Source organism: Alternaria dauci, chromosome 6 (genome assembly GCF_042100115.1).
Source record: "Alternaria dauci strain A2016 chromosome 6, whole genome shotgun sequence".
Lineage (NCBI taxonomy): Eukaryota > Fungi > Ascomycota > Dothideomycetes > Pleosporales > Pleosporaceae > Alternaria > Alternaria dauci.
In genome coordinates, this window is record NC_091277.1 from 212,309 (window position 1) to 235,002 (window position 22,694).

General features: G+C 53.5%; 5 protein-coding genes across 5 annotated transcripts; 3 read left to right on the top strand and 2 right to left on the bottom strand.

The window, feature by feature from the left end:
- Nucleotides 1-2,293: 2,293 nt before the first annotated feature.
- On the top strand, nt 2,294-5,342 carry ACET3X_006424 (uncharacterized protein; the record flags this gene model as incomplete). The annotated part of the gene is made up of 2 exons (XM_069453099.1): nt 2,294-2,953; nt 3,003-5,342. 2 exons carry the CDS (start codon nt 2,294-2,296, stop codon nt 5,340-5,342), a joined length of 3,000 nt encoding a protein of 999 aa, XP_069305192.1.
- A 3,539-nt stretch (nt 5,343-8,881) lies between these two features.
- ACET3X_006425 (uncharacterized protein) lies at nt 8,882-10,734 on the bottom strand (the record flags this gene model as incomplete). Its single annotated transcript, XM_069453110.1, has 8 exons — nt 8,882-8,932; nt 8,971-9,205; nt 9,255-9,447; nt 9,497-9,617; nt 9,681-10,120; nt 10,170-10,408; nt 10,464-10,522; nt 10,723-10,734. 8 exons carry the CDS (start codon nt 10,732-10,734, stop codon nt 8,882-8,884), a joined length of 1,350 nt encoding a protein of 449 aa, XP_069305193.1.
- A 615-nt stretch (nt 10,735-11,349) lies between these two features.
- On the bottom strand, nt 11,350-13,811 carry ACET3X_006426 (uncharacterized protein; the record flags this gene model as incomplete). The annotated part of the gene is made up of 1 exon (XM_069453121.1): nt 11,350-13,811. Exon 1 carries the CDS (start codon nt 13,600-13,602, stop codon nt 11,350-11,352), a length of 2,253 nt encoding a protein of 750 aa, XP_069305194.1. The 5' UTR covers nt 13,603-13,811.
- A 703-nt stretch (nt 13,812-14,514) lies between these two features.
- ACET3X_006427 (uncharacterized protein) lies at nt 14,515-18,979 on the top strand (the record flags this gene model as incomplete). The annotated part of the gene is made up of 3 exons (XM_069453132.1): nt 14,515-14,689; nt 14,750-18,215; nt 18,295-18,979. The coding sequence occupies 3 exons, from the start codon at nt 14,515-14,517 to the stop codon at nt 18,977-18,979; spliced, it is 4,326 nt and encodes a 1,441-aa protein (XP_069305195.1).
- Nucleotides 18,980-19,704: 725 nt separating this feature from the next.
- On the top strand, nt 19,705-21,056 carry ACET3X_006428 (uncharacterized protein). The gene is made up of 3 exons (XM_069453143.1): nt 19,705-19,871; nt 19,943-20,926; nt 20,993-21,056. The coding sequence occupies exons 1-3, from the start codon at nt 19,830-19,832 to the stop codon at nt 21,026-21,028; spliced, it is 1,062 nt and encodes a 353-aa protein (XP_069305196.1). The 5' UTR covers nt 19,705-19,829; the 3' UTR covers nt 21,029-21,056.
- Nucleotides 21,057-22,694: the final 1,638 nt, after the last annotated feature.

A 22,694-nucleotide genomic window follows, 5' to 3' on the forward strand; every position in this document is an offset into this window, starting at 1 on the left:
GCATTTGGGTGAAGAGATCTTCTGGTTTCCATTCTTCACAAGAGCTCTATCAAACCATTGTGCTACAGTTTGCTTCCAACACTTCTCAGTTAAGAAGCTTTGAGACAAAGAGTGAGACATCTGTGTTTCTCCTAGTTGACATCTAAAACGTATATACTGGGCTCGCCTTTGGTAATCCCTCTTGACGGGACAGACTACATGTACGCATACTGGGACAGGGTACAATCCTCACCTACCGATCACGGCAAAATCTAGGTGAAACGCTTCCTTTAGCAGCTTCACCTCAGCACTAGTCGACTACTGCAAGGAGCTTTGCTTTTCACGTACAAGGTGCTGCAATCAACAGACTCCAGCTACTGCCTAATGTAGTAATCTGTCATCCCAAGCCATGTCAGGTAAAGCTGCTTGAGACGGCGTGAAAACTTGTTGATCTATCGACCAACGCATCAAGGATGTCCGATGCCTCTTAGAGACGCGCGCCGTCTTGAGTAGTTGGAGTCTTTCAGGGATTGCAGATTGTGCTCGAATAATGTTTTTGCCGCACATCGCCGTGCTTAAGTAGTGAATGACGCTGTCTTAGTATCGTTGTACGGTCGTACCATCTGGTTACTAATCTCCAGTATACTCAAAACCAACAGCCTTTTGTCGCCTCCGTAGCGCTAGACTCCATACGAGTGCAAGTCTGTTCTGACGTAGCGCACTAGCAATGGCATTGCAAGAATAACTTAGAGCACAGAGAATACTGAATACGCTTCCGCACAAGATACGAGGTATGACATACTGCATAGAGAGGGACCCACCAGGTTTTGTACCAACGGAATCGGGGTGGGAGCCGAGCAAGCTCCTCCACAACAAGTACTAAGGACGTATCGCTTAGAATTCTTCCTGCGAGGACGCGTCGTCTGGTAAACCATGAGTCGCCAACATGGATATCGTGTGGAGAGTATCCCGCTCCGCCTGTCGTTGGGTTGGTGCAACGACAAGCATCGAGGGAGTTGCCGTCTGACCCGATTTCTGGAACTGACTTGGCACAGGGACGCTCATCCTGCGCGCAATGTCGGAGCACATCTGGGGAGAAAGATGGAGACAGGACGATACAGCGGGTCTGATGCTGGAGTCGAGAACCTTCTTGATGGTGTTGTGCATCGATCCCGACCCCCACGACGATGCCAAGATATGACTTGGCAATGCAGGGGTGGCATTAGGATCGGCGTATTCAAGCTTTTGTCGTACGCCACGGGCGTTTTGCGAAACAGCCTTCCGCGATAACGGCAGCGACCCTGAAATTAAGGATAAGAGCCTTGGGATCCCTTGACATGTGAAGCATAAAGAAATAACTGTCGAGTAATCCTATGTCGATGCGACCGACCGAGCGACCGAGCAGGAACTGTTGATTAGCTTTTGCTTGCGTCGCGCGAGTTCCGCGGACTGCGAAGCTCAAAATAGACACAGCGTGCAGAGTTTTGAGGGACCGACAAGAGAAGCGTCCGGGACCTGCATTGCGATGCTGGGTGACGTCGGTGGCTGTCGCTTGGGAATCTGTTGGCACAACCCTAACGGGGTATGCGACACGACTGTCATCGGCATCGGAACCAAGATAGGTACCCGGCGCCATGTTAGAGGCCAATAACGGGATTACTGCGGTATGCGCGATGCCTTTGGTTGGATGCGGACGCGTATTCCTTTCCGCTTTGTGTACCAAAATCAATCCCAACAGAGATTCTAGACAAAGCGACAAGGCCCACCCGGTTTGTTTGCCATGGCCACAATTCGTCCACCGTCGCATCCACGGCCCAGTTTTTTCTTCGCACCAGTCAGTGACGAAGGGTTGGCGGGCGGATTTGAGGAATCGCTGATCGGAGCCCCAAAAATAATCCCTGGCCCAGCGCTGCTCCTTTAACCCCAGGGGTGCTCCACATTGTGCTTTGCTAACATCGCTGCTGTCCATTCCGCTATTTCCTTTCGTCCTTCTCCATCGCCTTTTATTATCAATTAATCGCTACAGACACACCAATTCTCTCCGTCACTCGCTAAAACCATCTGGAAAATTCGGCACCGAGCTTGACGTCATCCCGTTGTAGCAGTTCGCGTTTGACCCTGGATCGCCGGCAGGTCGAGCGCATGCCATTGAGTTCTAGTCTGGTGCCGGAAAGCAGACCATCGTTTCATTGAGAAGATTTCGCGTCACCAAGAAATCGCCGCAAAGAAAACACAGTCGCTTCCTCATTGCTCTCACAGAGTGCTTTTCGAACGGACACTTTGTCGAACTTGGGCCTGAGCGCGCCTCTACACCATGACGACACCGAACGTCGAGCGGCCGGAGCCGACATACGATATGGATAGCAACCTATACCCTCATCAGCGATCGTCCGACGAGGACGGCACAGTTGTGGGGGACGAGCATCACCATCCATTGCGCGTGGACACCGGGACACGGCCACCACACAACCTATCGCGATCTGGCACTCACCTCACCGTCGAAACCGCACACGATATCCCAGCAATGAAGGGCGTACAATCGCCGTCGCAGACACGTGAGCAGGCGAGCAGGCTCAACGACGACCTTGCCGTACTGGCTATCGAGCAGGGTCTGGACGAGAAGGAGGCTCTTAGGCGTAATGTGTCCATGAACCCGTCTCTATCGCGCGTACGATCTCGTAGGGAGGACCTCGTAGACGACTTTGATGCGGCGACGAATCCGTTGCACGAGCAGGCGGCTCGCTATACCCCACCCGAGAACCCAAACACGAGCTTCTCCAAGTTCTTCAAGAAGGTTCACAACTCCTCGTGGCTCGTGAGGTACTTTACGTATATTACTCCCATGGTGCTCCTGATCCTCATCCCGTTGCTGGTTGGAGTGTTTGCCTTTCCTGATGCTAGTGTTGGCGGTGTTGAGCTTGTTTGGTTTTCCATATGGCTTATGATCATATGGCTGACGCTGTGGGCTGGACGAGTACGTATTCTTTGCCGTCGGCATATACCAGCACTAACATCCATTGCAGGTGCTCGCTAAACTGCTTCCATGGCCCATAGGTCTTGTTTCCAGTCTCTTCACCAACAACAGCAAGAAGTGGAGAGACATGGGCAAGCAGCTTGAACTCCCGGCTACCTTGTTCTTCTGGTGGTTGGCCATCGAGGTGTCCTTCCTACCGACCATGACGAACCACCATGTCAACGGCGACAAGAGCACCAAGGACTGGGAACGCACCATGAACAAGGTTCTCGTCGCTCTATTCGTTGGTTTCATCCTCAACTTCATCGAGAAGATCATCATCCAGCTCATCGCCATCAGCTTCCATCTCCGAACATACCAGGATAGGATTGAGCTGAACAAGTTCCAGATTGGAAGTCTGGGCAAGCTGTACAGGTTCTCGAAAGAGAAGATCGCCATGGAAGACTCGGAATTCGAACAGAATGAAGACCAGCCAGCATCCGGCGCCCGCACACCTGGTAAGATGCTCACAGAGGCGCAAAAGAACATCAAGGTCGGTTTCAACAAGTTTGGAGATGTGGCTGGAAAGGTCGCGGGCGATTTCACGGGTCGTGCGGTTACCGACAGCAGCCACCCTCACCAGGTCGTTCTGCAACTCATTGGTACTACCAGTGGCGCTCAGGTACTGGCCCGCCGTCTATACCGCACTTTTGCGCGACCTGAGACTGAGACTGTCCATGCCGAGGATCTCAACAATGCCTTTGACAGCGATGAGGAAGCCAATGCTGCGTTCTCCATGTTCGACAAGGATATGAACGGCGATATCTCGATGGAAGAACTCGAGGCCGTCTGTGTCGAAATCGGTCGCGAACGCAAGTCCATCACCGCGTCCCTGAAGGATCTCGATAGCGTCGTCTCCAAGCTGGACGATGTCTTCATGTTCATTGTGCTCATCATCACAATCATCGTCTTCATTTCGCTCATCTCGACATCGGCTGCTGGCGTGCTTACATCCGCTGGTTCGACCCTGCTCGCCCTGTCATGGCTCTTCTCCGCGACCGCCCAAGAGTTCCTCCAGTCTTGCGTCTTCGTCTTCGTCAAGCACCCCTACGATGTCGGCGACCGTGTCACAGTCTACGGTAACACTGGAGATCTCGGCCGCGGCGACGACTACTTTGTCAAGGAAATCGCCCTCTTCTACACGGAATTCAAAAAGATGCAAGGCCACATCGTGCAAGCGCCCAACAGCTACCTCAACACGCTCTTCATCCTTAACCACCGCCGTTCCGGAGCGCTCGCCGAAGCCATCCCCATCATCATCAAGTTCGGCACCACGCTCGAGCAAATCGAACGACTCCGCAACGTGCTCCTCGAATTCGTCACCGCCGAGAAGCGCGAATACCAAACCAACATCCTCACCGAACTCCGCGCCGTCCAAGAAGTCCACTGGCTCGAGCTCAACGTCGTCTTCTTCTACAAGTCCAACTGGCAAAACGAGCTCCTGCGTCTCCAGCGCCGCAACAAGTTCATCTGCGCCCTCACCATGGCGATCCAGGAATGCGAAATCGAGGGCCCGCGCATGCGCTACCCAGGCCAGAAGCAGAGCTTCCCGGTCTACCTACAGAATCTACAGAACCCGGCTACACCAGGCGTTGGCATCAACGGCACGCCCGACCAGCCCAACGGCACGCTCCGCAACGAGCCGCAAGACCAGCCATTTGTCGCGCCCGCAGAAGGCGTTGCGTCGCCCGGCGGCACAACAACTGGCTCTGCGCCCGGCCGCGCGCGCACCGGCTCCATCCTGCGCAAACCCGGTGTCGCAGAAACGCTATCCGCAATGAACAAGCGCGTCGACTTCTCGCTCGGCATGAAGAGCATGGGACTCGACGATCCCTCCGGCGACGTGCTCGACGACCGCGAAGCCGAGTCGCGCGCCCGCGCAACAGTCGTCCGCGTCACGTCTCCGTCACGCAGCCAGGACCGCGAGCGCGCCCGCGCCTCCGAAGACACGAGCGCATCCGCGCGCTCAACGGGCATCCAACGCGTCGGCACAGGCGCGTCCTCGGTGCTCAAAGAACGAACGCACCGGAACCGTTTCTTTGGCCGGAACCGGCACAATGATGAGGAAGCGGCTATGGCTGATATACCGGAATCGGGTGACTACGATGCGCCCCTGCCCCCTAAGCGCAAGAACACGCTTGATCCGAGGTCGGGCCTGGTGAGTCCGAGAGCGGTGCATAGCCGTGGTGTTAGTGGTGCGTCGGCGGAAGAGGAGATGACCATGCGCAATGCGAGTGCGGATATGCCGAGAAGTACGGGTGCGCTGCCGAGTACGGCGGATAGTGAGAGGACGTTTGGACGGCCGCAGCGGTCGAGGACGGATGGGATTGAGATGAGGAGGTTTCATTAGGTGGGACTTGTTCTTCTTCTTCACTCTGTCGGTGTTGGAAAGGAGGGAGACAGTGCTGTGGTGATGGGACGTGGAAAAGCGTTTCCTCGTGTGTATGTATTTTTGTTCTTCTTGTTCATCCTTTTTTTTCCTTCACCAAACGCGTACAGCGATACTTGTTCTAGATTAGTTCTGCAGACGAGCCAAAGGCAGCGCGCCAGGCTTTCTCGCCATCTCTCTCTCCTTTACTTGTAAATAATCTCTCCTTGGGCGCATATCGCCAGGAGACGGGAAATAACCAATAGATTGATCGCATGGGTTGTTGACTACATGACGCTGGCTGTGCAAGGAGAAAGCCGAATACTCTACCTAGACAACTACAGAGGGCCCGTTTATCATTAATTGTACGACTCGTGGCAGACTACATCACGCTGTCTATATACATACACACATTAAATACCTACCTAGACAACTACAAAGGCTCTGTTTATCTTCAATCGTATAACTCGTTGCAGACCACATCACCCTGTCTGTACAACACCGTACCCAGGTAACTACAAACGAGCCCGTTCAATCCCCCCTTGTATATATAACGTGGTATCTGTAACCATTAGCAGTAGCGAAATCTACCTTGACTTGACTCAACCTTACCAACTTACATCTGACCCTTACCAACTTACATCTGACGAACAAACACATTACTCCTACACAAGACAAGACCAATATCTAAGGTTTACTCACACGAGTCGTTACAGACTACATCACACTGGCCGTAACAAATACACACATCAAACACCCCACCCAGGCACCTACATAGACTCCATTCGAGGCTATCAACGCATGGCGCGACACGCGAATGCTGTAAGTGCCATTATTAGTAGCGAGAATTACCTTCAAAACAACCTCAGTGCGCACCAACCAACACGTTAACCGCACACAAGATAATGCAACTCAACGTAAAATATGTATGCCTTTCAGCACTCCTCTAATCCCACCGCCCATCATCATAATACGCTTCCGCAACACTCGCCCATATATCTTATCACTCAGCTAACCACATCATCCCTGGGAAAACAAAATGCCGAATTTAGTACTCACCCTCCTCAACCTCGTCATCGAGACCATCAGCCGCGACCTCCTAGAAAAATTATTAGGAGATAGAGAAATAGCTAATAGGTTAATAGTATAAGTTATTAACTACATTACGCTGTCTGTACACGAGAAAACTTAAGTACTATACCTAGGTAACTACAGAGAGTCTATTAATCCAAAATTATAAAACTTATTATAGACTATATTACGCCGGCTATACAAGGGAAAAAACCAAATACTCTACCTTGGCTACTATAGAGGGTCCTGTTTATCCTTAATTATTTAACTTATTATTAATGTTATAGATTAAGCTTTGCCTATCTAAGAACCTAAGACGGGCACGGACAGAGAACAGATATATATAGAGAGGCTTCTCCTCTTACCCTTCTACCTTCCTTAAGGTATACAATACTATTTAACACTAGAGAGATTCTACTCGCTTTGGACCCGGTCCATAACAGTCAACTACACTAAGCTGCCTATGTAACAGAAAAAATCGAACATCCTACCTAGATAACTACAGAGGCTCCTGTATCATCCTTGATTATTTAACTTGTTGTTAACTACATCATACCGGCTGTACTACGGAAAAAATCGAATACTCTACCTTAGCTACTACCTAGGTACAAAGGGTTCTGTTTATCCTTTGATCGTGTGACTCGTTGTTGACTACTCTACGCTGGCTGTACAATAGCAAAAGAATTGAATACCATACCTAGTCAACTACAAAGGGTCCGTTCAACCTCCCCCCTGCATAGTGCGACATGTGGATGCTGCATGCGTAATCATTAGTCGCGAGATGTACCTCAACTCAAACTCACCAACATAACAAACACATGAACCCACACAAGATAATGCACGGTGAAATAGAACATGTATGTCATTCCGAAATCCCTAACCCCACCGCTTATTACAACACGCTTCGCGACCGTCGCCTAGATATCTCTCTAAATGCTCACTCATGAGTAGCTATGTGTCTGTCCAGATTGCTCTTGTTCTTGATGACCCTCCCACATGTCGGGCAGGCCATCTCTTGCACAGTGTGACAATTACCCTGTGTAATATGTCTTTTCAGATTCGCCATCTGCGCAAACTCCTTCTGACATCCACCACAGGTCAGCCTAAGAGCTCTAGCAGCATCCCTCTTTGGCTTGCACGCAACTTTTGAATCTCGGTGCCTCTTTAGTTCCGTCTTGTTGGCAAAGTTGAGACCACAGTCATTGCAAGGGGACTGTGCGGTGTCCTTGGCTTTCTTCGCTCGTTCCCGTTGGTACTCGTTGACGTGCTCTTGATTCGCTTCATTCCATGCCCGCTTCAGTTCCTTCCTAAACTCGACATTGTTCTCTCTCCAGATCTTATCTTTTGCCTTGTTCCTCTCAGCACGTTCTTGAAGAAGCTGAGCAATCTCCTCAGGTCGTATCGCTTCCAGGCTTCGACTCTCGTACATGCAGCTGTGGCTGTTCAAACCATCATACTCCTGGTCACTCTTCTTCCATAATGCAAGGCGTTCGCAGTTCTTCCAGGTGCCAACCATGGTCCAGAGTCGGAACGTAAGCGTGTGTTCAACAGCAAGCACGAGAGTCTGAGCAAACCCTAGAAGGACTGGGTTGCTAGGCTGATCAAAGTAGAATGGAACTGCAACGTGTGACACCTTGTACCCATTTTGCATGGCGCAGTACACATATCTAGGTATTACCCGTGAATCTCCGCTGCTGAGAATAACAGTCAGAAAAGTAGGTCTAGACCAAGATGCTTTGAAGGTAACATACCGGTAATGTTTATATCTGCCGTAAAGACCTTCCAGAGAATTCACAGAAGAACCAACATAGAGTTTTGGCCTGCAACCAGATTTTTCGAGGACCAAGATGTAGACTCCCCATCTGTCGCACCAGCATGGGTCACTTGGACGAAGTCTGGTGATCGCCTTGATTTGCTGGATTGTAGGCGGACGTCCTGAGCAGAGAATTGGCATGAGCGAAGCGTCGAAAACACAGCCGAGAAGTTGAAGAAGGGACACCACATTGCGAAGGTCAGAGAATATCCGAATGCGAAATAAAGGTGTCTGCGCATCCGCAGCAATCGAGCGGAATATCAGCACGGCGAAGAACAAGAAGAGCGCATCCATAATGCTGACGAGGACATGCGAGAGTTCAGACGAAAGAGCAGTCGAGAGAAGCCGAGTAGTCGAGCAGAGAAGCCGAGTAGTCAAGCAGAGAAGCTGAGCAGTTGAGAGAAAAGGTGAGCAGTCGAGAAAAGGTGAGCGCCGGTGGACTACGTCCATGGGGAAGGTGCACACCTTCCCGGGACGACCAGGAACTCGGCAAGAGCAATCTGCATACACACTTAGTGAGAAACATCAATCTTGAGAAACAAGTGCAAAGCATAAACTCAGTAACTATCTACTCGCTATCCGCTCCCAATTACCCGTGAACTTACTCCTTGTCATCGTGTAACATGTTGGAAGCACCTTAGTACTCTGCCTCGACGCCCTCGTCGTCAAGGCCATCGGCACCCACCTCCTGTAAGAATATTAGCATTACGACTTTAAGGACAGGACGGGACTACTTAAAAAATAATCCTTCTCAAGTGCTGCGAGATCTTCTCTCGCTTCGCTAAATTCACCCTCCTCCATGCCCTCGCCCACATACCAGTGCACAAAGGCGCGCTTGCTGTACATGAGATCGAATTTGTGGTCGAGGCGCGACCAGGCTTCCGCAATGGCCGTCGTGTTGGACAGCATGGCGACGGAGCGGTCGACGGACGAGAGTTCGGAGCCGGGGACGGAGATGGGCCTAGAATGATGTCAGAATAGGGGATTGGACAGGGGAGAGGGAGACGTACTTGGTGTAGTTGATGCCGAGCTTGAAGCCAGTGGGGCACCATTCGACTAGGTTGAAAGAGGACTTGGCCTTGAGCGCACCGGCGGCGGCGGAGCAGTCGCGGGGGACAATGTCGCCGCGGTAGAGGAGCGCGACGGCCATGTACTTTCCGTTGCGGGGGTCACAGACAACCATCTGGTTGTTGGGCTCAAAGCCTGGTCAAGTCAGCACGACATACATCAGAGCGACATGGCGTTGACGTACACTGGAAGGTAAGGTCAGAGACCTTGAAGCTCTCGTGGGAGCTCTTCTTGGCCGAGATGACGGGCGCGTAACTGATGAGCGGGTAGTGGATACGCGGGTACGGCACCAGGTTGGTCTGGAACTCGTTCAAGTCGACATTGAGCGCACCGTCGAAGCGCAGCGACGAGGTGATGGAGCTGACAACCTGGGCAATGAGGCGGTTGAGGTGCTCGTAGTTGGGTCGGGGAATGTCCAAGCTGCGTCTGCAGATGTCGTAGACAGCTTCGTTGTCAACAAGGAAAGTGCAGTCCGAGTTCTCAATGGTGCTGTGAGTCGACAGAACAGCGTTGTAAGGCTCGACGACCGAGGTAGAGACGCGAGGCGCTGGGTACACGGCGAATTCGAGCTTGCACTTCTTGCCGTAGTCGGTGCTGAGGCGCTCGAGGAGGAGCGCACCGAAACCGGAACCGGTACCGCCACCAAAGGAGTGGAAGATGAGGAAACCTTGGAGGGAGGAGCAGTTATCTGAGTTTGTTAGCAGACGCACTGTGTGCGAGTGAGCATCAGACTCACCAGCAACGCGACGGATCTTCTCAATGACACTGTCGACCATCTCCTTGCCAATGGTGTAGTGGCCACGAGCATCTATCCTCGTCAGTATCGCAGCGTCGCCCAGCAGCTTCCCGACACGCACAGTTGTTGGCCGCATCCTCCTTGCCGCTGATCAACAGCTCGGGGTGGAACAGTTGGCGGTAGGGACCCGTTCGGATCTCGTCAATGGGCGACGGGTCCAGGTCGACAAAGATGGAACGGGGAACGTATTTGCCGCTGCCAGTCTCGGTGAAGAAGGTCTCGTAGGAGCCGCCCTCGCCAAGCTCCTTCGCATCGGGGTTGGGACGGCCATCGGGGAGCAGGCCGTGCTCGAGGAGGTACCTGGGGTCACGCTGTCAACAAGACTGGGGGCGCATGCGGTGGTGGTATAACATACAGCTCCCAGGCGCTGTTACCGAGCTGGGTACCAGCCTGGCCGATGTGAAGGTGGCAGATCTGTAGAGCGTGGTGTTAGCAGTGCGCGCCCTGTCAACATGCGACGAGTCTGGGTGGTCGCAATCCCTGATTCTTTCATGTCCTCTTGCGACCAGGCACTGAACAATAGCATCTAGCTTCGTCTGATGCATGTCGGCGCAAGAGGCGGGGCCCATGCAAGCAATTGAAGGCGCAAAAGAAAGCATTGCAGCGTGACATACCTCTCCTCGCATGGTGGATGTGTTGCTGTGTCAAACAGACGACTGTCAAAGGAGACTTGAAGTTGCTGGCGTCGACGCTGGAGGCAGAAGGGTTCTGGGTTCAAGCGGTGAGGAGCGCCGCGTTGGTCTAGCTTGGTGGGGTCGCGGCAGGGGTTCGGCGCGCACGGCTTGTTTGTCGACGCGACCAGTCGCGACCAGCTAGACACACACACGCCTTGCCGCTTTCGGCCATACCAACCGTGGCGGCCATGCGGCACAGCGGGAGGACCGCTCGTTTTCAGGGATGTGTGCCTGCGGTGTGATGGTGAAGACAACTGGACCTCGGACGGTACTGTTGCTGAGCATTTGCGGTGTGGGAGTCAGCGTACTATCAAGTGCACGCCGACGATCCTGCCACTGTGTGCACAAACCTTGCGCGCCAAGTCAGTGCATGTTGCGAACCATGTCCATTTCTAGTCTAAACTGCCTCCAATGAAGGGGCAGGGGATATCATGTGCTGAAGGAGACCAAACCGCCGTCTATGTGTACTGTATGCGCTCAAAATTACCACCATCTCAAGTAGATGCTCATCCACCTGGAAAGCGGCCTTATTCCAGGATCATCATCGATGACTTTCCCACGAATCCATTACCCTCCACGCCCATCGACCACCGCCTCCTTCCCCTTCTCACTCCACTCCCCCGCACTCGCATCAACCTCCCTCCCCCTCTTCTCGCCCTTGTTATAAAACTCCTTGATATCCTCACACCCCTTTGGCGTCCTACACACCCTCCTTGCCTCCTCGCTCGCCGTCTTCCAAATCGTCTCTCTAACCTCCTTCCCCACCTTCTCAATCGCATCCATGGCCCAGATAACATCCAGATGCTCGTACCCTTCGATAACCTTGGCGTGCACGACATCAACATGCGGTTCCCGTCCACGCTCAAAGCGACGTAGCAGACGACGGCCATCAACCAGATCGTCGGCGCCACAGACCCAGAGAGCAAACGGAGGCGTCTGCGGACTGTACCATGCATACCGCTCTGCCTCTTTCCTCTCACCACCATGCTCCTCCTTCTCCTCGTCCGATTCGTGAGCACCATCTTTGTCACTTTGGGTATGCTTTTGTTCCCCCTGCTCCTCTTCATCCTCCCTATCCTCCATACTCTTCTCCTCCCTCGTAGCCAAAATACACTTCTGCCTCGCAAAGCACTCGCGTCCCAACCACCACCTCATACTCTCCGCACTCACATAGACCGGCGCAAACTGAAACATACGATTCCGCAAATCCCTCTCCCACCGCTCATCCGTCCAATTGAACAAGAACGCAAAAACGCGGTAGCCCATGGAGCCATAAAACCTGCCCGGCAACATCCCATGCATGACCATCATGAACGGAATAAACGCATGTATCCCAAACACTGTCCGAAACATATTCGGACTAATAACCTGCATAAACTTGAACTGCGCTTTGCCAATCAACCGCCCCGCATACGCCGCAGGCGCAAGCCCACAAAACACACTAATCTTCTCCCCAATCTCAGGCCTTTGTTCTTTCGCCAGCGCAACAAGAGTCTGCGTCGTGCCCTGGCTATGCGCCACGAGGCCCAGCTTCTCGAACCCAGTTTCCGATAGCACACGCGAGATGAGCGCAGGGAGATCCATGACGCCCATCTGTCGGATGTTCCATGCCCACATGCGCGGGTCGCCGTAGTCGAGGGTGCAGTGGCGCGGCTTGAAGCCACATCTGTTGTTCCCGAGCCAGACGTCGTAGCCAGATTTGGCGAGGAAGAAAGCGAGGCTGTCGTCGTCGTTGGTGCAGTAAGCACCCGCTGATTGCAAAAGGCCATGGATCATCAGCACGGGGTACTTTTTCTCGCCGTCGGTATATTGCGAGCCGGTGACGTGCGTGCGGTCTTGTGGAAAGAGCTCAGGAGAGTGCGGGGAGCGCGCAGAGGCGTCTGTACGCGAGTAGTCGCGCGGATTGTACAGATGCCAGAGTTCGATGATGAAGCCGTCCTCGGTCTGGACGTTGAAGATTTCGCAGTCGAGACCCACGCGTCGGGCATAGTAGCGTACGTCGCAGACGAGCGGATCGGGGCCGCCTTCCAAGGGCGAAAAGTCTTCGGCATCACTGCTATCCTCTCCAGACCCTAGTTTCTTGGCCGAGGACACGGTGTCGCGTTTTTTCCATGCTCTTTCTGCTTCTCGACGGGCGCGCTTTCGTCTAGCCTCTTCTTCGTAGAATGGGCGCCGCTTTTCGGGATCGCAGAACGTCAGCAGGAGGAAGAGGTGCTTGCACATGCCTGGGAGAGACGTAAAGCCCGCGCCCAAGACAATAACGAGCAGAAACAAAAACGACAGAATACCGGATGAGAACCGGAAGAACCAGCATTGACACTGTCTCATGAGCGTAGGCGGTCCGTACATGGGGAGAGGCGGGAACAGAGGATTCGTCTTCCATGGTGCTTTGGCATCTCCCAGTGGAACATCAGATTTGCCTTCGCCGTTCATCTCTGCTTCTTTGGGGAGCAGACCGTGTACAGTCCCATCTTTTGCTTCTCTGAGCCGCGGTTCCAGGCCTTCCTTCCACGTCGGATCGCGGTCGTCGATGAGATCCCGCAGCTGATTCAGCTTCGTCGCTTCCTCAAGTGGAACGGCAGGTAAGCGATGGCCGTCCGCGGTCTCGATAACGGGGTCCTGCGGCGTTATGAAGCGTGCCTCGACCGCTTGTGTAGGGCCCGTGTTCTCATCTTCCTGGTCTGGTGTGTATTGTCCGAGACGCTCGGCCTGGTGGGCGAAATCTACTGCAGCTTGTGACTTGGATTTGTTTTTCTGTGCATCGTGGTGGAACTGCTCGTGAACACGATGTTTGACGGATGTGACAGTGGCACTCGCCATGTTGGGCTGGATAAAGTTCAGTGGTTCGACAATGGTGGTGTGGAGACTGCAGAGGTCCGCGGAGCATCAGTATGGCTGCTCGGCGGCTTAGACGCTTCCCTGCCTTATATTTCTAGGTGGATGGTCGCGATCATCTGAACGTGCAGAAAGGGCTGTGAGACACAAGGGAGAGATTGAATGACGTGAAAGAGGTGAAAGACATGTTGCGGCTTTTTTGTGAATCGATATTTTTGACGCGGTGGCTGCTCGCGCCTTGGTCGGAGATAGCATTACGTCAGGTTGGAGGAGGAAGCGGCAAATCACCAAGCGATCTCATGCTGGGATGCATCTCAACCACCGCGTTTGGAAAATCCACAGCGGGAGATGGAGGCAGGGTTCGCTACTGTGGCTATGGTTTGCATGGCGTTGGTCTGTTGTTTTCTGACATGTGAAGAGGTTGCGGACTTGACTCCGGTGTCGCGAATTTCAACGTCGCGCGTCAAGAAAGGACGTTGCTGTAGATGCATTTGAGTGTATCAGACGTCACTGCCATGCGCAATTGATAAAGCGAGGCGTTGGTTGGATAGATGCACGTGCTTTCATGATGAGTGACGTCTGACGAGCCGTCGATACCGATCAGAGCCATCTCGACATTCAGCCCGTAGTTGGCTAGTGCACGACAAACATTTGCACGAACAGAGAAAGGCTGCAGCTGTAATGGTCCTGAATCGCGCGCCTGTTGGATTACTGTTCCCCAATGAGTCCAGTGGACGCGGGGACTGGTCGCAGGTACCCATGCATTCCGAGCGGACTAGCTCTGCCGAGGCAATGCGGCTCTACTATTCATGGCCGAGCTGATGGCACGCAACAAACAGAGAGCCGCCAATGCTCACAACACTGTCCACTGCGGCAGATACTCTTCAATAACTCATCATGGACGCGCAGAATGGAGTCGTTCATGCACACAAGAAGCGGCGGAGGAGACGTCTTGACCGCCCTCCCATCTCGGCGCGACTGCTGCTCGACGACCGCATCAAGGGCGAGGTCGGAGTGCTGTCGGAGGACTTGTTCAACGACCTGTTTCCTGGGTCCAGAAGCAAGAGCACGGGTATGTGAGAAGAAGAGCGGACAGGGAGAGTACGAAAGAAGTCACTGACAAGAGCAGCAGCGAATGGAGATGCGCCAGACTCGCATCGTGTCCAACACGTCGCCATAACTCCGTGGCTTCCGAGCTCCGTCGTCGCTCCCCAGAACACTCCCTGGACCATTCTGCCTGTGCGACCGGCAGAGAAGACGGAGAATGGCACGGCGCGTCCGCACTCGTCCCTCCAGATCCCGGCCGCGTCCCTGGCCCTCCAGTCCTTTTCGCAGCTCCTTCAGAACGTCGCCCCGAACAGGACGCAGCGACGAGACACGCCCATCGAGGTGCGCATATACGATGTTGTGCCCGTCGGCCTCGACACCGTCTACGTCAATCTCGACACGGAAGCGCTGCGGAAGCTGGACGAGGTGCATGCAAAATTCGGCGGCGGTTTCATTACCCAGATGAATGGCGCATCGCGAGCCTCCAAGAGCCGTCTGCAAGCGAACGGGACCAAGGGCAAGGCCGTCGACCTCGCAGCCCAGGAGGAGGTCTGGCGACAGGCCGTACGCGAAGCCCTACAACTGCCCACCGTCCTCCACACGGGCGATTTGCTTCCGCTGAAGCTACCCGCCCATCCCATCACCCACGTCCCGCCTCCGCCGGCCAAGATCAGCGCCTCCGAACCCGTCTCGCAAGGGCTCCTGCTCCCGAGCACGAGAATCGTCATACTACAATCGCATCGCAGCAGCTCCAAGCACGCCGTCATCGCCCCGCCCGTTAAACAGCCTCCGACTACCAATGGCTTCGGCGACGACGATGAAGCCGACGATACCTCAAACGATACCTTCTACTCTGCCACAGAAGACAACTCGCGCAATGCCACGCCGCCAGACGGGGAATCGACCGACAATTTCGAGTCTGAGCTCTCTGAGAGCGATGCGGGCGATTTGTCCGACGAGTCCGACGACATCATCTCGTTGAATGCGCCCATGCTCCCACCTCAGTCCTCTGGTGTGCTTTCCTCCTTTACCTCCGCAACGCCGCGACCCGGCAACTTCCGCACCAACGGAATCGCGACGCCCGGATCAGTATACTCCAGTTTCACAGCTACGACAGCCCGCGGGCCGACAAGCAAGAGCAAGGTGTTCAAGGCCCAGGGACTTCTCCAGAGCGTTCCGGACGATCTTGTGCACCCAAAGCCAGGGAGCGAAGACGACGAAGAGGCTCGTGTTTTCGTCGACATCAATACACTAGTCAAAATCGGCTGCTTTTCGGGCGACTGGGTCAAGCTCGAGGGCACCGAAGCCCCTTCATCACATCCTCTGTGGGGCTTGGGCGCATTTGGACGAGTAGAAGAGGAAGAGAGTACGAATTGGCGTCCCGTCAGGGTCTTTGGCTTGCCAGAAAACATGTCAAAGAAGGTGGCGCGGTACCCGGTCCAGAAGACTTCAGATACCGACCGCCGAAGTAGTTTCTCGGGCTTCTCACAACCAACGTCGTCGTTGCATGCCTACCTTTCGCCAATTCTCCTTGCAAATCTGGGCAGTCCTTCTCACCTCCGTATTACCCCGTTAGCCCCCGGCCAGTCTTTGCATCTGCCTAGGAGCGCCATCCAGAAGCCGCGGTTGAATGGCTCTTCCTTACCGCCATCCGCCAAAGAGGTTACGCTTCTAAAAGTATCAACACCTCTATCGTCTGACCGCTTGCTCCAACCCAGTTTATTCGCGGCTTTGAAAGACCACTTTGAGCAAAAGCGGCGGATAGTGAAGAGCGGCGACCTGATAGGCGTATCGATCGACGAATCTCTTGGTCGGGCAGTGTTCCAGACTACAACAGAAGAGGATGCTGGCAACGATGAGCTGCTCGCGAGAGCCAAGCCAACTGCTAGTGATGAGAGCACTAGCGTCAGCAGCCGCAATCCAAAGGTCGTATCGTGGTTCAAGATTGGCAACGTATCAAGTCCCGCTCATGCGTCTCACGATGGCGAAGAAGCCGATATCTGGGGTGGCGCTGTGACGGTAGATGCCGCCAGCACAAAGATGGAAATGCACGGCAGCGAGCAAGGCAAGACGCCAGCTCCCATCAACAACGCATGGCAGTACTATCTGGGTGCGAAACGAGCTCCAGTCTCGAGCTCCCAAAAGACCATGGCACTGGAGGAACTGCCCAAACCCTACATCTCATCGCTTCGGAGACGATTGCGGGAACTCATGTCTGTGGCTACCAGCCCTCGAGCCATTCACCTAGGTCTGCCGCCCATCGCCGTCTTGATCACTTCGACCCAACGTGGCATTGGCAAGTCTACCGTTGCGACGAAAGCTTGTGAGGACCTCGGTCTGCACACGTTTTCCATCGATGCTTTCGACATTGTCACTGAAGGCGGTGCCGGGGGCGGCGATGTCAAAACTGAAGGCTTCCTCAAAGCCAGGGCCGAGCGAGCCTTGACATGCGGCGCTGAATTCACAGCACTGTTAGTAAAGCACGTCGACGCACTCAACGCCGATCGCATGAACACAGCCCTGAAAGAGATCCTGGCCGACTCCCGCGTGCTCATCGCAACAACCACCGAAATCGACAAGGTACCAGAAGGCATCCGCGGCCTCTTCACCCACGAGATTGAAATGACAGCCCCCGACGAAGGCGAACGAGAAGGCATCCTCCGAAGCATCGTCGACGACGCCGGCATCCGTCTCTCGCCCGAAGTCGATCTCGCAAACGTCGCCGTCAAGACGGCTGCCCTCGTCGCCGGCGACCTCGTCGACGTCGTCGACAGAGCGCTCGTCGCAAAGCAACAACGCCTCGAAGCCCTTGCCGTCTCCGCTTCAAAAACGCTAAACACACCCGACACAATCACCACGCGCGACATTGAACTAGCGGGCGGCCATTTCAGCAACAGCCTGACAAAAGCTGATCTCGACACCGCCGTCGACGCCGCGCGCAAGAACTTTGCCGACGCAATCGGCGCACCCAAGATCCCCAACGTGGGCTGGTCTGACGTAGGAGGCCTCACGCACGTCAAGGACGCCGTCATGGAAACTATCCAACTCCCGCTCTCACGCCCAGAACTATTTGCGAAAGGCATGAAGAAGCGCAGCGGCATTTTATTTTATGGACCCCCCGGAACTGGAAAAACGTTGCTGGCGAAGGCTATCGCGACGGAGTTTTCACTCAACTTTTTTAGCGTCAAAGGGCCCGAGCTGCTGAATATGTATATCGGTGAGTCTGAAGCGAATGTGCGGCGTGTGTTTCAGCGCGCGCGCGATGCGAGACCTTGTGCGGTCTTCTTTGATGAGTTGGATTCGGTGGCGCCGAAGCGTGGGAATCAGGGGGATAGTGGGGGTGTCATGGATCGTATTGTGAGTCAGTTACTTGCTGAGCTCGATGGCATGAGTGATGGCGGCGAGGGCGTGTTTGTCATTGGTGCGACGAATAGGCCGGATTTGTTGGATCAGGCGTTGTTGAGACCGGGCCGGTTTGACAAGATGTTGTATCTGGGTGTGAGCGATACGCATGAGAAGCAGCAAACGATTTTGGAGGCGTTGACGAGGAAGTATGTTTACATTCCCTTTTCTCAACTGGTTACGACCGGGGAGATTGGAGAGGTTCATGGTTACTAACGCTTTCCGCAGATTCACACTCCATCCCTCTGTCAGCCTCGCCCGCGTATCCCAAGGCTTACCGTTCACGTACACCGGCGCAGACATGTATGCGCTGTGCTCCGACGCCATGCTCAAAGCCATTACGCGCAGCGCAAAGTCCGTCGACGAGAAAGTCGCAGCATACAATGCGACGCACAGCCCGCCCATTACTATCGCGTATTTCTTTGACCATCTTGCGACAGAGGAGGACACGGCGGTCATGGTCACGGAAGAAGACTTTATGGAGGCGCATAAGGAGCTTGTGCCGAGTGTTAGTGCGGATGAGCTGAGGCATTATGATAGAGTGAGGAAGCAGTTTGAGGGCGCGGGGAAGAAGGAGGGTGCGGGTGCGGGTGAGAAGAATGGTGGTACGGCGCCGCTGGCTATTGAGCAAGGGGCTGGGGCGAAGGGGAAGGGTAAGGCGAGGGTTGTTGGCGATGGGGATGAGGAGATGGTTGTTCGTACGGAGAATGTGCATTTGAATGGAAATGGGAATGGGAGTGCGAGTGGAAATGGATTAGCGGATGGTGGTGTGGATATCAGTGGTAGTAGTGGGAGTGGGAGTGGCAAAGGCAAAGGCAAAGCGGCCGTGAATCATAGTCAGGGGAAGAGTAGTGTTGATATTGCTGAAGGCGGGTTTGGAGATGCGACGCAGGATGATGATTTGTATTCTTAGTCTTAGTTTTAGTTTCTTTTGCTGCTGTCGTAGATATCGGGGGTTACGTAGCAAGGGTGCTTCCTTGTTATCGGTTCTGAAACCATCCGTCCGTGTATACGCGGCTGTTTGTATAGTAGTCGTTTTGTCGTATCTGGTAGCGCACTGTATTGTGGGCATGGATGTTGCAAGCAGTGAACAAAACCGTGTAACACGTCCGGGTCGTTGAAACTTGAACTTGAACTTTGTACTTGGGTTCTATTGCTTGAGCAATATTCTCTACGTCTTTCTCCACACTTTTTGACTAGAGTGTTTCAAGGCTAGGATAGTGTTCAAGCTTCTTGACCATATCACGAGTATGGTATCATCAGTTAGTGCGGCTTTGCCCGCGGAAGACGGTGCAACGTGCATCATGCATATAGCTTTCGCGGTACAAGTTTCCTACACGGACACTGTATCATCACCCAGACAGAGCGCTCAGGCTCAAGATACAGCCATTAGTTAGTCAGGGACTTGGGGTTTTAGCTCCGATGACACGAGTAATGTCATGTCGCCTCCAAGTCTCGTGTATGCACATGCATGTGGGGTATGGGGTACTCCGATGGTCACATGACCCTGAAACACCAGTGCCGAGGTCGATCTAGCAGTTCATAGGTATAGCTCATTTCTTATTCGAGTTAGCTTGCTACATCCGTACTACGATTCACGCGACGTGCTTATCAATAGCTACGGTAATTGTGTTTGATGTACCGCAGTACGGGGGCTGCAGGTACAAGTAGATTACAAGTCGCGTCATCTTATTTACCTGTTGTACCATTTTCCACGCGTATAGTACCTACTTCTGCAGCCGAGCCTACCAATTACCGAGAAAATGACGAATCACCCGTCCACCATGAAAGCGGCAGTAGTCGTCGTAAGTTCGCCTCGCTACCAGAACCTTTCCTCCAACGCAAAACACCAATCTAATCCTTTTACCCAACACAGCGGTCCAAAGATACCTTCACCTTCCAGATCAACGACGTTAGCATCCCCGACCTTCGCCCCGCAGACGTCCTAATCAAGCTCTCCGTGAGCGGAGTATGTGGCACCGACCTCGCGCTCGCATCCGGCAAAGTAGGCCCCACACGGCAGATCCTGGGCCACGAGGGCATCGGGTACATCATCGCCAAAGGCGACGCCGTGCCCTCGAGCGCCGCGCAAATCGGCGACCGCGTCGCAATTGCCTGGCTGCGCGACATTTGCGGCCAATGTGCGTTTTGTTTGCAGCCAGGCGGCGAGGCGCGCTGTACCGCGCAGTTGAACTCTGGACGCAAGATTGATGGGACCTTTGCGGAATACGCGGTTGTGCCGTCTGGGTATATTATTCGAATTCCAGAGTCGTTAAAGGTCGAGGACGAGGTTATTGCGCCGATTGTGTGCGGTGGTGTGACTGCGTACAAGGCGCTCAAGATCTGTGGTGCGGTTGCTGGGCAGTGGGTTGCGATTTCTGGGGCGGGCGGCGGAGTTGGGAGTCTCGCTGTGCAGTACGCCAAAGCGATGGGGTACCGCGTTTTAGCTATTGATGCGGGCAGCGAAAAGGGCAGGTTTGCTTGCTCGTCCGGGGCAGAAGAGTATGTTGATGTGCTTGCTACGAGGGACCTGCCCGGCGAGGTTATGAGGATTACGCAGAACCGTGGTGCCAAAGCGGTGCTGGTGTGTGCTGGTGTCAGCGCTGCGTATGAGAGCGCGCCGAAGCTGTTGGGACCATCGGGTACGATGGTTTGCGTAGGGATTCTGCCTCCGGGTCAACAGGTTCCTTTCGAACCGCTGCGCATGATTGATAATGATCTTAGAATCATCAGTTCTGCCGTGGGGACAAGAGAGGACATGTACGAAGCGCTGGATTTTGTTTCCCGTGGTTTGGTTCGCCCAATGACGGTACAGAAGCGGTTGGAAGATCTTCCGGAGCTTGCTAAAACACTCGGCGAGGTAAGTGGACATACTGTTGTTGTTGTTTTGAGGCTTCGCGTGCCGCTCTTACTGACTGGGCACTAGGCGATTGGGAAACCTGTAATCCGATTCAAGCTCTAGGTCTCGTGTCGAGTAATCTCATCGAAGACTATAAGAACGAAAAGGGATTGTATTTGCTCGTTGGACGATTTGCATGTTCAGTGCACCTCGAGCCATGATGCTTGATGTCCCATTTCGGAGCATATAATGTGAGCAACTTGACGTGTAGATTTTGCAACGCCATTCTCTGCTGCAGTACCTTGTGCTATAGAAGAACCCAATATTGTGTACGGTGCATGCCACTCTCGCACTCAAGTCTAGAGTCTATACCATTCTTCTCTTTCTATGTGCAAGGGAGTTGTGATGGTACGGCTGAGAAGTTCGTCTTGCCACTCCTTCCGCCACTCCGCCCCACTCCAACTTTTTCTCGTCCAGAATATGGTTTCCGAATGCCACAGCTCGCCTACAGGTCCTGTGAATTTTATGTTCGACGTGCCGTTGAGGATGCCACGAATCCTGAGCACTGCTTCTTGTATAGCTGCGGCCCACTTGAAGATGTTGAATAACTGAACTGCCTCTTCCGTACTACCATCGATAATGAGTCGATATGAATTGGTTGGCATGCCGTGGGAAGAAAGAGACATGGTCTCCGCGACCCAAGAGACGAATTTCTCCAGACAGTCACAACCTAGCATGTATGGATACCCACCAAACAAGCCACTTGTTTCTGGAAACATGTTGTCGAGAAGCCCAATGTGTTGATCGATGCGCAAACTCGGGCTAGATTTGCAGAGTGCTATCATTCCTCGTGTATGGCACGTAGGGCGAAGCATAGCCACGCGATCCTCTTGCAAGACGATTTTTCGGAGATTACGCCATTGATGTGACGGGATTTTGTGCACTGAGGATAGAATCAGTAAGGATGTACCATCATTTTGCGCATACCGTATTGAATACGAAGGGAATAGTCATTTTGCTGGAGAGTTTGGCTCGACGTGAAATTTGCGAGAAATAAACATACATTACTTGAACAAGAACGGCTGACTTACAGTAATCGATTGCTACCGCTGCAGCAGAGAAGTAGCACCTGATATCCCTCATGAAACCGTGATTATTCTCCAATTCGATGCGAAGGGGTTGGCCATGGTCCCCAGTCAGGCAGAGAAAAGCTTCCATCCGCGATGAGTCTTCATCTTGGGGTATCCACCACGAGTCAAATCTCCATGAGAGAATCTCGCTTTGACATCCTTCATAGATAAGCTTGTGGGCAGTGCCAAAGCCGATGGGGCATATCCTTTTACCGAAAACTTTGCTTGCCAGTGATGTAACTGCCTTGTGGTCGCGATTGCGCGCACGGTGTAGTAAAAGCAGCAGAGCGTCGATGAATGCTTGATGGAGAGTATCGTTGTACCGGATACCTGTCATGCCATACCCCACCTTATCCAACTGTTCAGCAACCGCTTGGGGCAACTGCTGACTCAAGTATATGCCCATCGTCGGATAAAGCGCTTCGATGTCGAGGAAGTCTGAAGGTTCGATTAGACTGGCAACACAGACCAGCATTCGTTGTCTCTGCGTTTGAACTATATTCGTCACCAGAATGCAAATTTGTCATTAGCGAAGCTCTTCAAAGGTTACTTCAATTTCCAGCCAATTTATCGAGAAGGAGCATCCTCGTAGCAAAGCACTATACTTATAGTAGTGGAGTCGAGCCGCTTTTGACCGCAGCCCTGTGAATTCCGAGCCG